Genomic DNA, 17,429 nt, shown 5'->3' on the forward strand with positions numbered 1-17,429 from the left:
TAATATACACTGGCACCTTTCCTCTGAAGAAGCCCACAAAAAGCTCACTGAGATATCATCTTACTCCATCCTCACAAGATCACTACAAAATGTTGAAATAGATCTCTCTCATTTCAAAGTGGAGATTCATTACTTTGCCGGTTGTAACACAATCATATATTCTTGCCTCAATGTTCTGCCCACAGTGCTTTCTCATTGTAATTCCTGAGATAACAAATTGTTACAGGTAGATAAGTGAAAAATCCGCTTAGTATTAAAGGGTAAAATACATTGTCACCACCAATCTCAGGCTCAGTGACTTACTTTATTCCTGTGACAAGAAAAATTTGCTTTTTTCTCTGCAAATTTCCCAACTGAAGGTAAGGTAAAATCACGGGCAGTGTAGAGGGGCACGGTTTCAACTTTGGAATCAGAAAGACCTGGGCTGGAGTCTCAGCTCTGCTTTTAAATTGCAGTGTAATCTTAGGCTTTCAAGTCTTACTCTCCCCAGCTGTAAAATGGAGTTAAAACAGTACCCACCTCATAGGATTTTTGCCAATATTAAACAGAACAAATATGTGCCTGGCACAGCGTAAGTACTTTAAAAATTTTCATTATCATCATCATCATCATGGTTACTGGTAATGCCAACTACATTTTAATGCCACACAAAGTTGACTAGACCAGGTGAAATTTCTACTTTAATTGTGTCACTGGCTCTTTGCATGGCTGTTTTGGTTGGAGTAAAAAAATTTCCTTTTTTTTTTTTTTTTTGAGTTCTGGTTTAATTTCTAAATAGATATAGTCTTAAGAGAAAAATCTGCATTTGGCAACAGTAAACATGCTTCCCTTTTAAGGAAAAAAAATAACTGAAATTAACAATAAAAATTCATAAATAAATAACATGGCAAGTACAGTTGGTAAAAATAAAGAATGGCTTAGCTCCCATATCTAGTCCTTTTTATTTTTTTCTTTTAAATATGTAGGTTGATCTGGTACTTTGAAAGCCTATTCATAAATTCACTGTTAATGATAGAGATGGTTTGAGGGTCTTCTCAGAGCACTCTGCCCTTTTCCTTTCTAGAAGTCTGCATATGTATTTGTTCTTTTCATTCAGTCATTTAAAGTTTGTTAGTCACTTTCATAAAGCTATCTATTGATCGTCCATGTCTCTGAAAGCATGGTTAATATTTGCTTTGTAGATTAATCTTATTTATTTTTATTTTTTAATATTTATTTATTTATTTCTTTTAAGTAGGCTCTATGCCTAGGGTAGAGCCCTGTAGATTAATTTTAGATAGTGAAACCCAACATGTTGACTATATGAAACTACGATATTGTGAGTATGAGTGGTCTCTTGGTACACCAACTTTGCTATACTTACAAAGTTCTTAAATAGTCTTTCATGGAGCCCAAGATGTTCTGTTGAAGCATGTAAGAAGCTGAGAAGGGTCCAAGGACAGGGTAAGAAGGTAGGCAAGGAGTTCTTTTAACAAGAGTATTTCCATTTTTTCAAATGTATATTATCAGAATTCTGTAGACTTCATTTGAAGAAACTATTTAGGGATCAAAAAGTTGACAACCACTATCCAAAATTAAGAATGTGAATCTTTAGTGGTGCCTGGCTGGCTCAGTCGGAACAGCATGTCACTCTTGATCTTAGGTTCATGAGTTCGAGCCACATGTTGGGTATAGAGATTACTTAAATAAGCTCTAAAAAAAGAATGTGAATCTTTAGAAATCAAATATATTTTCGTCCCATTTTATTCACTTTCTCCTGTCTGTGCTTATTCGTGTATATGCTTAAAAGTATTATATCTCTGTTTGTTTATCAAATTTAAATTCAATACTGTTAGATTTAATATTATTGAGAGTGTTTTCTTGGTATCCCTCAAAATTGTCAGTAATTTCCAAACAAATATCACCTCTATCCCATATATGCAAATACTGTTAAGATATAACATTTGAGGGTCCTACTATTAAGCACAAATAATAAGATATTAAATATGTGTCTACCATATAAATGATTAGTGGGGTTGAGCTATGTGTTCTCAGACAGCCACCACCTGTGGTTTCCTTACTTGAAGTGATTATATAATTTATAGAATGCTAGTAGGAGGACTGTGAGAGGTTTAAAAGAATGAATTCTTTATGCTTGGGATTTAAAAATAAAGTACAATAACAAGAACCATGAGGCTTAGTGATAGTATTATTCTAGGCAAAAAGAAACTGTGGCCCATGGACTAGATCACAAGAATAATAATCAATCAAGGGCAAATAAAGAGATTCTCACTGTAACTTTCCCCCCTTACTACTATGTATTTCTTCTAAGTACAGATTGATGTAAATTGCTACTTGTCGTTGACAAGAACTGCTGACTCCAAAATAAACCTAGACTGTTGTTTCAAGAATTCAGTTCTTAATATTTTCTATTACTTCAGTGAAAAAAAAGAAAGAATTTTTTGTAGTGTGTGAAGGTCTCTGTATTTTTACTGGCTACTTACAAAGTCTCAAAAAAAAGATCCTTAATCCTTTAAAAATGACCCTATCAATTCATACATTTAGCACAATTTACCAACATTTCCAAACTCAGCATGGAAAAGCCATCAACATGGTACTAGGTCACAGGTCTTGAATGAAGCCGTCAGCAAGGATTAATAAAACTGTGACAGCTGCCCAAAAGCTTTCATTCTTTTATTTAAACATCAGATTGCAACCTGAAATGCAGTGTAATCTTTGTTGAAAGTCCCCCAACTAACGGAAGAATTCAGAACTGAGAACAGAAGACAGTAGTAGTTATTATTGTAAATTTAGCATGTAGCAACAAATTCTAGAATTCACATATATAGCAATTCCTAAAGAATTTCAGAAATAGCATAAACTATTCTTATCTGCTTGAATAATTCTTAATAATGATATTTTTCTGAAAACTAGACTGATGAAACTAAAATTATTTAGCTACAATTTCTATGCTCAGTAAAATGTTTAATTATTCCTCTACTACTAGCCCTCTTATGTTGTAATTTTAAATCAACTCTAGTTTGACTCTAGTTATAAATTATATTTGTGGGTCACATAATTTTCCTGGGAATTATTTATCAGAAAGAAACCTAGACTTACATGACTAAACAGACTATATTATATGACAACAAGATTATTGTTGGATTTTCTATACAAATATATACATATATGCACAGAAAGTTTTAACAGAGCTAGAAAATAAACCGTCACTGTAATTTCCCAAACACTGCAGATGTGCAGATGTCTATATGTGCCAATTAACTCTTTAGGCTAGGTATCTACTATTTTCTCAAGTGCATTTTAAATTAGTATGCATGATTTCCTAGAGGTTGAATACCAACACCAGAAATGGATCAGTTTAGTCTACTTGTCAAATAGATAATAAATATTTTGAGCTTACCCCCTTTTCAATATTCCCAGTTTGACAGAGTGTTCCTTCAGCTGCAGGAATACTGTTGGTGACACAGCGGTTGCTTTTGCTGAGACACCAGAGCTCTCTACACACTTCCTAGGAAAGAAGGCAAAAAGCAAGTTGATCAGAAGTAGAGACTAAAATCATGTCCACTTCTTCCAAAAAATATACCTATGTTTACTCGCATTACTTTTTAAAAAGACATCCCAAGTGTTTTTCTGCTGTTGAAGCACAAAAGATGAAGATTTTGGAGGAGATTCTTATACAAGATGTGTTAACCATTTTGCAGAATCTTTTTCTTTATAATTCTTATTTTAGTGGATAAAGAATATCTTAGTTTTTTTATCAGAATCTTTAAAAAATAATGTGCAGAAATTTCACTAATGCACTGGTGCATCTGGCTGGCTCAGTTGGTAGAACACATGACTCTTGATTGTGGGGTTGTAAGTTCGAGGCCCACATTGGGTGTAGAGATTGCTTAAAGATAAAATCTTTAAACAGGAATTCTTAAAAAAAAATTTCATTACTGTAGAAGAATAGGGAGAATGGATGAATATGTAGAAAGGAAATAGGTTTATTACTCTCAAGAATATACAATTGTACCAACTTACCAATTACTAATAAAGTGTTACCAGGTGGTGACTTCCTAGACCTACTGTAATATTCAAACAAATACCATTTTAAAAAGAAAAAAAAGAGAGAGACCATGGGCAAGGGCAGGGAGTAATTTCTAAAATTCATAAAGAACAATCTAGCAATGTTATTTGCAGATCATCAGTGTAGCCCACCTGCATGAAAGGGAAATGTGGTTTTGAACAAATGCTGCTATTTATGTGTCATTTTCATAACTGATATATTTCAGATGTTGTTTGGAGTTGTCTTCACTATCATTTCTTTGAAGAAAATACTCAAATTTTTCAATTTCTTTTTATATATGATCACCGACTAGCATCATTACTGATAGTACAAGTTTTTAGTTACACTAGAACCGTTTAGTATAAAATACATATTTGCAATAAAAATATATTAATCTGGAGTGCAAAGATAAATTTATGTATAATTCACTTTTATTGCTATTATTTCCCAACTGCTCTTTTTACTCTCAAAACATCATTGTAAAAACTTATGTCATGTAAACATAATTCAGAAATGAAGTGGTAACATTTAATTCACTGGTTTACCTTTCCTACAAGTGGAAATGCCTCACAGGGTGTAACATTGAGGGGATCTCTTTGGGCGCCTCTTTAGGATTCTCCCTTCCACCAGGCACAAAAGGAGATATATAATTTCTATTATACTTTTTAAAGATTTTTTTATTTGAGAGAGAGTGCACACGCGCACACACACACACACACACACACACACACACGAGTGGAGGCAGGGAGGTGGAAGGGGCAGAGTGAGAGGGAGAAGCAACAGTTCCCTCTGAGCAGGGAGCCCCATGTGGGGACTCGATCCCAGGATCCCAGGATCACGACCTGAGCCAAAGGTAGATGCTTAACTGAAAGGCAGATGCTTAACCCAGGCACCCCTCTATTAGACTTTTAAAATACTTTTGAATAAATCTACTCTATATACTTTATTTATCTACTTTAAACTCTATTTGGAGAACTACTGAGCTAGAAGAGAGTTAAAACATTACAAAAGATAAACAACATGTACTGTAGATCATAATATAATTTTCCTGTTCTTACAACTCAATGTACTGCAAATTCTACTTTCTTCAAAGTTTCAGTTTCTGTTTTATGAGGTTATTTATACTATTTTAGTGTTCTTTTCTTATAGGAGATGGTTTCCTAATATAAGTTCCTAAATATATTATTTCAGTTTAATATTAGAAAAACAGTAGGACTAACATTTTAGGGTCTTAAAATATTGTCCCATACATCAAAAATACCCATATTCAAAGAAAAATGTGTTCACTAAAACAGAGAAACATTGCTAAAAAAAGTATCTTAAGAGATTACCAAAAAAAATTTTTATCCATAATCCTGGACTATACTCCTGATCTTTTATGATTTTTATTAGGTCTAAATCTTACTTTAGACAGAAGTCAAAGAAGCCTGAAGTTTAGATAGAACTGTGAAATGAAAATTCTATCATTCAAAGGGACAATGTTCATAGCATCTATGAGGAAAACATACTGTGAGGTCAACTTACAGAAACTCTTTTTTCCAAAAGTGCCTTGAAAATCTCTACCCAAAATGGCAAGTGCTCAAGATATTTTTTCCAAAACTTTAATCTCAAGATTCACAGTACAGCCCTTGATAGAGCCTTCTTATCCTACAGAGGATAACACATTTTGAAAGGTAGTTTCCCACTGCTAACAGGACTTTATTACCTAGTGGGCTCCTGGGGATTGGAATTTTGCTAGGGCATTAACGTCCCACGAATTACTGTTTAAAGCATGGGACTGTAAATCTATGTATAGGAAATACTCCCAAGATGTTAAACTAGTCTCAGAAAAGGCTCTGAAGAGTTTTCAAAGAGATCTTATCTACAATGTCAACTTGGATAATAAAGATCATGACATCTCAATTAAGATTTCCCAAGATAAAAAAATACTCACTTGAAAGATAAAAACTAAGAAAATTTTATTTTATACTAAGATAGCAAGAGGCACAGTTCCTGAAAGAACTTGAGAACATTTTCTTCTTATTAAAAAAGATTTTATTTATTTAATTTAGAGAAAGAGAGCGTGCACATGACTGGGCAGGGAGGCGCAGAGGGGTAGGGAGAAGGAGAAGGAGAGAATCTCAAGTGAACTCCATGCTGAGTGCAGAGCCCCACATGGGGCTCAATCTGATGACTCCGAGATCATGACCTGAGCCCAAACCAAGAGTCAGACGCTTAACTGACTGAGCCACCCAGGCGCCCAGAAAACATTTTCAGACATTTATTAATACCCTTCTTTAAACTGCTGGATCCTAGAACATGGATGATATATTTGCATAGATATATGCATAGGTATATCAGTTGCCAAATAAGGACCCTAAGGTAGGTTACAAGCTGGTTCACTAGTAAGTTAAATGCATTCTGAAATTTTTTGGCTCTTGGGGAATTTGTATAACAACCATCATAGGAAATGGATTAATATCCCTAAATAAAATAAATATGATAGAATATAGTGAGAGAGATTGATGATTTTTTTGACTACCCACCATCTTAGCTCAGAAGAACATAGTTCTCTTTCACATACTCATATTTCTTTTTAGAAGTTAAGATTTATTAAGATTATTCTTATGACTTCTATGAACTAATAAACCATTGCTTGTGTTAGGGTGATTCCCTTCTCTAACTCTACAATTTATTTTGGGAAGACTCCCTAGGAGAAATTTTGGTCTCTGTGCTTGCCCTTGAGGTTAAGGAAGGAGAGTGAAGTTATCAACAGTCTTCACTAAGGGAAATTTCTGTTACATGACATTGAAAATAGGAAATGGACTCTCTAATTTTATGGGCTCAACTTCTAACCAATTGGGAGGATTGTCTGGCAAAACAAAACATTATTCCCCATTCATTCAAGAATATTTCTTGAGCATCTACTATTCACCAGGCATTACGTTAGTGTAATGAAAAAAATAACACTTTCAAAGAATTTACAGGAACCAGGGAGAAGGTAGGGTACAATCAGACACATAGCTCAAATGCCGTAGATTGGCACTGCTCTATGGAATTTTTAATATTCTGTGACAAAATTGGAAGAGTGATATCAATGTGGTTAGATTTTTTTTTCATGAAACTAAATTTCTTATTTTAACAGACTCTTCTTATTTATTAGTTTTATTCTTTTTACTTTTTAGGTGTTACGATAGACTGTAAGGTCCCTGAGAGCAGGGTGTATGTGTTAATGGCAGTCTTGACAAAATGTTTCTACTTGGCAAAATTAAAGTTAACATCCCTGTGGTTTGCTAATTTTCAGGGAGAAATTTCCCTTGCCTACAAAAATCTAAAAGCTTGTGAACCACTCACTGCCCAAAACTTGATAATCAGTGTTTTGTTTTTTTAAACGTATCAAGGTGTTTATCAATTGTTTATGTCCCAGCACTATCTTCTGAATTCAAATTCTTTCTTTTCGACATGCATCCTTTCAGAGTTAATTTAGCAAGAGACTCTTGTTCCTTTTTTTTTTTTTTTAAGATTTATTTATTTATTTTAGAGAGATGGAGGCGGGGGAAGGGGCAGAGGGAGAGGGAGACACAGAATCTCAAGCAGACTCCCTGTTGAGCACAGAGCCTGACATGGGGCTCGATCTTACGATCCTGAGATAATGGCCTGAGCTGAAATCAAGAGTTGTATGTTTAGGGCGCCTGGGTGGCTCAGTCGTTGAGCGTCTGCCTTCGGCTCAGGTCGCGATCCCAAGGTCCTGGGATCGAGTCCCGCGTCGGACTCCCTGCTCAACGGGAAGCCTGCTTCTCCCTCTCCCACTCCCCCTGCTTGTGTTCCCTCTCTTGCTGTGTTTCTCTCTGTCAAAGAAATAAGTAAAATCCTAAAAAAGAAAAAAAGAGTTGGATGTTTAACTGAATGAGCCACCCAGGCAGCCAGGGACTCTTGTTCTTCACTGTTTAAAAATGTATCTTTTACCCTCATGTTTAAAATGATATTTTAGTTGAATATAGAATTCTAGGCTAACATTTATCTTATCTCAGCATTTGAAGGTATTAAGTTCATTGTCATCTGGACTCCATATATGGAGGCTGATGAAAAATCATTTGTCAGTCTAATCACTGTTTCTTTGTGTTAAAGTCTAGTTGCTTTCAAGAGTTTGTCTTGGCTATAGTGCAGTTTCACCACTGTATCTAGGTGTTCTTTTATTTATCTACTTGCGGCTCATGCTTTGAATTTATATCTTTCTTTGATTCTGAAAAATTATTATATAATTTATATAATATATATATAGTTATATAATTAGATTTGTAATATACAACTTCCCCATTCTTCCAGAACTTCTAATCAACTTATATTAGATATTGTCACTCTAACCACCATGTCTCTTAAATTCTTTTCATATTTACCGTATATTTTTCAATTGGGGTGCTAATCTTTCTGCTTGTTCACGTCATGGTGGACTGTTTCCTCATGTTGTTTGTTATTTTCTCTTCAAGCTTACCTTCAGGGAATCCTGTTTTTTCATAGAGCATCCTGTGCTTCCTGAGTTGCAGAAGTGTAGCTTCGTGCATTTGTTTCTATCATACATCCCAAGGTTTCACTTGGTTTTTGTTTCACTAGTTTTCATGAGGATCTATTTGGTCAGCACCATGTATCGAGACTGTACAAAGTCATACTCTGTTTTTATGTAAGGCACAAGCCTAGAGCTTCAATTTCTCATGTGTGCCATTTTTTCCCATCCAAAGCAAAGGGCAGACACTTACTTGTCATTTCCATTTAGGTATTTCTTCATAGTAGAAATGACGCGTACCTCATACCCAAGGTGATGTCTCCTATCCTAACATGGAAGACATCAGCTCAGCAGCTTGCCATTTGAACTGAAACTCCTCTTCATTTCTGGCATATCCCTACCTTCCTTTTTTTTGTTCTATATACACAAGTTTTCTGCTGAAATGTAATAAATGCATTCTGTGAAAACCCCTGCATTCTGTAAAACCACTTATGAAGAAAACAGGATTTATGGGAAAAATAAGCTTAGAGCAGACCACTGAAAACTTAGGTAATTTCATAGCCAGAAAACTTTGTACTATTAAATCTCTGCGTTTGATCCCAGCACCCCTAATCAGTTGATCCTTTGTAGCCTTAAACCCCATGGCTTGTGATGCTTTCTCCTTAGAGACGTAGGTCTTTGAGGATATCTGCCTTCAACAGACACTATTTTCATAAAAATTAAGAATTGGATTCAAGGTATATCGTCTTTATCAGTCAATCGTTAAAAAAATAACACAAAGGATATATAATTATAGATTCTTCATTTACCCTCATGATTGTAATAGATTGTTTAAAGCTTTGGGAATGGAGCACTAAGTGATCTACTACATCCAATAAAGATCCTTCTTTGGACTTGCAGGTTTTTTCTATGAGACTTTATATAATACTATAGATTTTTTCTTTGTGAGAAAGCTCACCTGAACTTCACATCATTAAGGCACTAGGAAACAATCATATATGAACAAACAAGACTTATCATAATACTGGCATCATTCCACAGTCTGTTACTATACCCATGTGCCTTTTCATCACAGAAAAACATGTTGTAGCTAAATAAATGATATTTAATTATGTTTTACTCATTTTATTGCTCTGGCATTTTCTGCTTTTATACCTGGAAAAGTGATTGTATTTACTGTTTGTCATGTTTTTGAAACTGAAACTCTTCTCCTAGACATTAAAAAAGCAAGTTACATAAAGGACTGGAGACAAAATATGCATGCCAACTTAGAAGAGAAGTCAGTTGAGTAAATGGATAAAAGCTGGGGGGAGCAGATTTGAGTTCAATGTATAGAGAAGTCTTCCAAAAGTCCGAACCGAACAATGATGAAATAAAACTGAATCTCCTATTACTGAAGATACTAAAGCATACATTTCACAACTTCTTAGTAGCAATGTTGTAGGCAGGAAAAAAAAAAGGAACTAACACTAACACTTTTTCAGGGTATACAGTCAACTACTATGCAAGGCATATTCATATTTGTATCTCACTTAATCATCACTAAAATCTTCTCAGAAAGTTTGAGAAATGTTATGTTCAGAAAGCTTTAGCAATTTGCTTCAATCTTAACTAAACCTGGATTTGAATCAGCTCTACCTGATATTAATGCCCAAAGTATCTCCACACAACTAAACTACTTTCCCATTTCTCTTAAGTGCTCCACAACTGAATAGTCACTAGCCAATAAGAAAACGTTTACTTGTATTCTAATGTCATATAAAAATCTCACTCAATCTTCATAATACCTTCTTATTCTTTACCTGTATTTTAAAGGAAGATATCTCCAAATTAAGACTATTATGTACTAATTCATAACATATACACTCATTATATGAACTTAGACATCAACTTATATATTATTATTATTGGAATTTCTGAATGTAATAATACCTTGTATTTGGATTTTTTAAAAGATACTGTAAACATACTCCTCAAAAGTATTCCATGGTCTTCCAAGAGACAAGACATTTAAAATATTCCTACTTGTTTAAAATTTTAATATCCACTCCCAGACTTCTAGTCTATTTGGTTTTTCAAATGAATGACACTGTTTGCAAACATTAACAATAAAAAAATAGCAAATATAAGTAATAATAAAAATACATATAAGGGTTGTAGTTTTAAAGTAATTATCTAAAGTAAAATAAAGTATCTGATATTGAGAAAACAAGTTTGTAAAAAACTGAACTAGGTCTTTGTTTATCAGAATAGAATAATTGATTATTTTACACTCAAAAAGTCTTTCAAAATAATAAAAGAAATTGTAATTATCTTTTCTAATGTTTTCATAACTATATGTTTACACAACTATAGCTCTTAAAAGATACTAAAAAATGGGAAGAAGAGCCTTTTGATTTAACTGGGAAAATTAAAATTAGCAGTTGACACAGGTGGGAAAGAGAAATCATAAAACTAGCAAACGATTTTATAATTATTATATCATTAAGGAAGGAAAACTATACAAAGAGAAAACAGGCTCTTTAATGCTAGTTGGTTTTTGTTTTTTTCATTTTTTTTTAAGCAAATGTAAGGATCATAGAAGAAACATACACACATTTTCTGCCCGTGGGAAATCCTAAACCCTATGCCATCTTGGGTCTTTGGTTCTGAATATGAAACATTTTCTTTGTCCTCATTACCCTATCAGTAACATCTCTCAACAGCTGTTTGCAATAAAGGATCCTGACAGCCAAGGGGGAGAGCAGAGCCTGAAGAGGTCAGAAAGGAGCATCAGTGATTAGAAAGGTTACTTATCATGGTATCACATAAAGGAAAACTGAAAACCAACATATGGTGACCCCATGGCCTGGCTCCAGGTGTTTAGTAGCCATCTGAAGAAACAGAATAACGTACACTTATTTCAGCTTTAAATAGGTTAATCCTATTATGTGGGTAATTTAAATACAAGAGATCTTAGAAAGACATATATTTTTGTTATATATATATGCATACAAATATATATACATACATATACATGTGTACACATATATGTATAACAAAGAACAAATCTAGGAATGCAAGTTACATAATTATCAATTTGAAGAGGTTAAAAAAATGATTAAATGGTTTTGAAAAATACCTCTAAGCAGCAAACCCAAAGTAAAAACAAGTGATCTTTAAGAATACAAGTAATTTCGGACCTAAAATTTGGGGTTGAAATTAAGAAAAAGAAAAGCAAATCAACTTCTCGTTGAGTATATGCCTAATAAGTATATATGGTTAGACTCTGAAAGAATATTGAAGTGCTAAAATAATTCCATGAATATTATTTCCATATCAAACCACACTGTAGAATATTTACACCACCTTAAAATCTGCAAGGAAAGTGGTTCTACAATCTTCCTCAGTACAACATTCCAATATATAATAACTTGAAATTCTTTAATCTACAAGCTTCCAGCTGTAAAAATTAAGACAACTGTTTTTTTTTTTAATGCTCTTGGTAGGGAAGGAGAACAATCTGTTACCAGCAATCAAACTATAATAAATGTTCCAAAGCCTGACTATGGTTTTAAGGCCAACATCTAACCTTCTTTTTTATAGGCTACTCAAATTCTATTTCTTTAAACTTCCCTTATATGTACTTCTAAATATTTCACTATCATCCTTTCCCAAGTTATCTGCATCTCTTAAAAAAAAAATTGGGTAGGTAGCCAACAATTCCCTAAAAAGACTAATAGTCTTTTTATTAGAATGATTTTCAAGTAGAAAGCAATAATGACTTGAATCTTAACTAATTGGTGGTGATAAAATAATAAACAAAAGGGAGTAAGCATGAAAACATTAAAAACTTGAGTCTGAGAGACAAAATATGTCAGGTTTTATTAAGTACTCTCCAGAGGGAGGATACACTGATTAGACAACTCGACTATCTTATCTCCAGCAGATTACTCTGCCTACAAATAGCTATAATTCAGGCAGATATAGCTTGATGGTATTCTTATTATAGTTATTAATTAACATGTTAATAAAAATAATTTATACCATCCTATATCTTAATTCTATGCTTACCAAACAACCTTTTGATAACAAATTGGCCTACTGGGTAGATTTCCTTAGGTGAGAAAATGTGCACATTTCACTAGAGTTGACTAAATATCAACTGTACTTTGTTACTATAATTTAATAAATCCAGTTTTATATATAAACCTATATACTCATTGTGATCTTCCATTTCTAATATTAGATCCTAAAAATCTCTCATCACATAAAGTATGGAACAAATATGGCATACTTAGCCACTTATAGATTATTCTCTCATTAATCCTTAATTGATGATCTGTAAGTAAAATAGTGTGTGACACAAACAGATTTCCCCTGGAAAAATTCAAAATTAATGAAAAGGCTTAAAATTCCCAAAGTTATGTCATATTTTCTTTTTGTATGTTCTGTTTCCACCACAATACCCATGGTTCTGCAACCTTTATGTCAAAATTATGGAATTTCTATACATAAACACTTTCATTCATTTCATCTCAGAGTTATGGTGCAGTACCTTCCAGCATGAAAAGAATATATTTACATTTACATAGAAAAGCAAGGGCATTGCTACAAGGGAGTATCAACTGTGGCAGAGCTGCTTTAGGACTCTGTGTAGAATGTGTTTGGAGGAGAAGAGAAAAGGAGAGGGAGGAAGACAGATCACTTTGTATTAAGTCTTCAATTTTCCAATATGGTTTCCCTGGATTACAGAATTACATTGGTTTCCTAAGACACAATATGTTGTTGAAATTCTGTGATTTTTCTGCACACCAATACCCCTCTTGGTCTCATTCATTAAAACACCTTCAATAGTTACCCATTGCTCTTAAGATAAAAACCTAAAATTCTTAACACAGCGTATTAGGTGCACACAAATTTGGGCCCTAACCTCTTTTTCTATCTCATTTATATAGTACTTGCTTTGAGAGCTATAGCAACACTAGCCTTCTGTCAGCTCTTCAAATACACAAAAAAGTCACAAAGGTCTTCTCCCACTATCTCTTCACCATATAATTCTTCTCACTCATTTATTGAATAAATATTTTTTGAGCTCATACTATAAGGTAAGCATCATGCTACTCACTATGTAAACAGCCATGAACAAGGCAGGTGGGATTCCTACTCTCATGGAACTTATGTTCTGTTATAACTATCAGTTCATTCTTCCAACAGATATTTATTGAGCACTACCATGAGCCAGGCTCTGTTCTATGTGTTATGGAAAGAACAGGGAATGAAATAGGCAAAATCTCTATGCCATGGAAAAAAATCTATTCTAGTAGGAAAAGCAGATGAAAACAAGATGAATTAGCAAAATATACAGTATGTTTAAAAGTAATAAATGTTAAGGAGAAAAATTAAGGAAGGAAAATGACAGGGAGTGTGTGTGTGCATGCATATGTGCATGTGTGCACACACAATTTTACCTAAAATTGTTAGGGAAAGCTTTACATAGAATATCACATTGTAATAATTAACAAGTAATCAAATAAGCAGAATGATTATGGCTTGAAATGACTTCTATGAAGGAAATAAAAATCATAATGTGAAAGAGAAAAACTGGGAGAAGTCTTTATCTATAGATGCACCAGACAGGCCTGTCTGAAAAGAATACTGAGCTGACACTAAAGGATGTGAATGAGTCAAAATGGGGGCCTTGGAATATCTTCATATGCTCCTCAATTACAGATGACTTAGATTCCCCTACAGAACTACCAGCGTATCAACTATAGAGGACTGGTATAATGAATGACACAGATATTCATAGAAGAAAGGGAAACGTTTACTGAATGTCTGCCAGGTGCCAGGTAAAGAAAAAACACTTTGATGCCTGTCGTACCTTTTGCCATCCGAAGTTCACAAGAATGAGTTGGCTGCTGTTCCCTGGAAACAGTGTCTGAGTAAAATCTATCAGTCAATTCAAGGTCATAGGTAATAGTTAATGGTGAGCAGAATTTTATTTAAAATATTGTTTCATTGTAAAACCATGTATTAGATCATGTGTTTCCATCTGGGATTTAGAATACATGACCCATTGATAAAACATTGTTCAGTTCTACATTAAAGTAAGCAATAACAATGTATAACATACTATTATGCATTTATGTGCTAATTTGTAAGTCTATGTGAACAGTGACAAACTTCATATGTAATAAAAATTTCCCATAAATTAAACAAAGCTATGGTAGCTATAAAATTTTTCTTATATCATCCTGGGCCTTAAATCTACTTTTTCATGAGCAACCACCTCTCTCTCAAAACCACTTTATTAAGGTATAATTGACACGCAAAAAGCTCTACACAGTTAATGCATACAACTTAATGAATTTGGAGACATGTATACATCCATGAAATCATCACCATACTATGCCCTAAACATATTCATCACCGCTTCTTCCCATCCTATGTATTATTATTATTGTGTGTGTGTGTGTGTGTGTGTGTGTGTGTGTGTGTGATAAGAACACTTAACATAAGTTCTACCCTCTTTGCAAATTTTTAAGTACACAATTGAGTATTGTTTACTATAGTTACTCTGCTGTACATGTAGATATCTAGGACTTATTCATCTTACATAAATGAACTTTGCATCCTTCAACAAGTACCTCCTCATTTTCAATTTTCCCCAGGTTTCCCCCTGGTAACCACCATTTTACTCTCTGCTTCTATAAGTTTGACTATTTCAGATTCCGCATATAAGTGGTATCATGTAGTATTTGTACTTCCCTGTTTGCCTTATTTCACTTAGCAGATTCATCCATGTTGTCACAAATGTCAGAATCTCCATCTTTGTAAGCCTGGATAGTATTCCATTGTAAGTTCTTACATTTTCTTTATCCATTTGTCAGTGGACAGCTTGCTTCCATGTCTGAGCTATTTTGAATAATGTTGCAATACATTTGAGAATATACATATCTCTTTGAGACGCTGATTTTAATTCTTTGGGGTATACACCCAGAAGTGGGACTACTGGATCATATGGCATTTGTATTTTTTTGTTTTTTTGAGAAATCCCCACGCTGTTTTCCATAGTGGCTGCATGACTTTACATTTCCACCATGAGTGCACAAGTGTTCCCTTTTCTCCACATTCTTGTCAACATTTGTTTTCTTTTGTATTTGTTTTTATTTATTTATATTATAACCATCCTAAGAGGTGTGAGGTAATAGCTCATCCTGGTTACAATTTGCATTTTCCTGATGATTAGTGATGTTGAGCACCTTTTAACATTCCTATTGGCCATTTGTATGTCTTCTTTTAAGAAATGCCTATTCAGTTCTTTGCCCATTTTTTAATTGGGTTATTTGGGGTTTTTATTTTGTTTTGTTTTGTTTGTTTGCTATTGAGTTGTATGACTTCCTTATATATTTTGGACATAAATCCTTCATCAGATACATGATTTGCAAATATTTTCTTCCATTCCATAAGTTGCCTTTTCATTTTGTTGACTGTCTCCTTTGTTGTACAGAAGCTTTTTAGTTTGATGTAGTCCCAATTGTCTATTTTTGCTTTTGTTGCCTATACTTTTGGTGTCACATCTAAGAAATCATTGCCAAAATCAAGAAGGTTTTTCCCTATGTTTTTTTTCCAGGAGTTTTATAGTTTTGGGTCTTATATTTAAGTCTTCAATCCATTTTGAATTATTTTTTTGTGTATGGTATAAGATAAGGATCCAGCTTCATTCTTCTGCCTGTGGCTGTCCAATTTTCCAATACCATTTACTGAAGAGACTATCCTTTCCCCATTGTGTATTGTTGGCACCCTGGTCAAAGATCCACTGATAATATATGCATGGCTTTATTTCTAGTCTCTCTTCCATTCCATTGGTCTATATGCTTGTTTTTATGCCAGTACCATACTATTTTGATTACTGCAGCTGTGTAATCAGCTTTTGAAATCAGGAAGTATGATCCTGCCAGCTTTGGTCTTCTTGCTGAAAATTACTTTGGCTATTCAGGGTCTTTAATGGTTCCATGTGAATTTTAGGGTTGTTGTTTTTTTTCTTCCATTTCTGTTAAAAAGTGTCATGGTAGCAATCACCAATTGACAGTTACCAGTAAATAATGTAGTGGATATTGTTAACCTACAGTGAAACAGTAAGTATATATGAAAACAATGTTTAGGGTATGATTTATAGCGATAGGATAAAGAAATGTAGAGTTATGTTTGAGACTGAGTCCTGAATTAATCTGCGTTTTTTAAGAGAGCAGGCAAAAGATCACCCATATCCCCTACAATACATAGGTTCATTAGTGAGTTTCTTCCTAAGTTGAAACTTATTATTATTACTGTAAAATGTTTTTGTTAATCCACTTTTAATGATTCTTTTCTGCTAAAGAAAGAGGAGACAAATGGAAGTGGAAGAGGAGTGAGACAATAGATTCTACAGAACTTTATAGAGAGCAGTTTTCCTCTAAATATGAAAAAAAAATGTTTTTGGACATTTTTATTTGCAATGCAGTTTCATCCAGCACCCTTAGAACTTGATGATGCAGCTAGCAGATTTTTTAGATGATCTGGTAGGATCTTGTTTTGTCTGTTGCTCATCTGTACTTGTACTTTGCCTTGAAGAGGTCCTAACTATTTACATAGGGAAAAATATATATATAACTCAAATCCAACACTGAGGGTCTCACACACTTGAGAATTTAAAACCCTGAAAATAAGTTTAGGGAAGCTCTCCAGACCACCTCTCTCCCAAAAAAGACTGGGATAAGACAGAGAAATTTTTTGTTGTTGTTGTTTTTTAAGAAGACATTTAGATGGTGATTAACATAATAAAAATATTCTGATTAAAAAAAAGAAGATATTTAGAAACAGACATCATTTGATGAACACTGATAAAAAGTATCTCCTGAAATAAAATATATGTTTATT

The 17,429-nt window shown here is 33.7% G+C and overlaps 1 protein-coding gene across 3 annotated transcripts in view; it reads right to left on the reverse strand.

Moving 5' to 3' along the window:
- The window catches only part of ADAMTS6 (ADAM metallopeptidase with thrombospondin type 1 motif 6), a 293,907-nt gene that overhangs the window by 99,147 nt on the left and 177,331 nt on the right, over positions 1-17,429 (reverse strand). For 2 of the 3 annotated variants that reach the window (XM_028123874.2, XM_028123876.2), the window contains exon 12: positions 3,401-3,508. In XM_028123874.2, coding sequence (XP_027979675.1) covers positions 3,401-3,508 — 108 coding nt within the window. The remainder of the gene's footprint in view (positions 1-3,400; positions 3,509-17,429) is intronic. The other variant, XM_028123875.2, reaches the window with a different exon arrangement.

Source organism: Eumetopias jubatus, unplaced genomic scaffold (assembly GCF_037043125.1).
Source record: "Eumetopias jubatus isolate StellerSeaLion01/CBP00866 unplaced genomic scaffold, mEumJub1_p1.0 scaffold_5, whole genome shotgun sequence".
Taxonomy (NCBI): domain Eukaryota; kingdom Metazoa; phylum Chordata; class Mammalia; order Carnivora; family Otariidae; genus Eumetopias; species Eumetopias jubatus.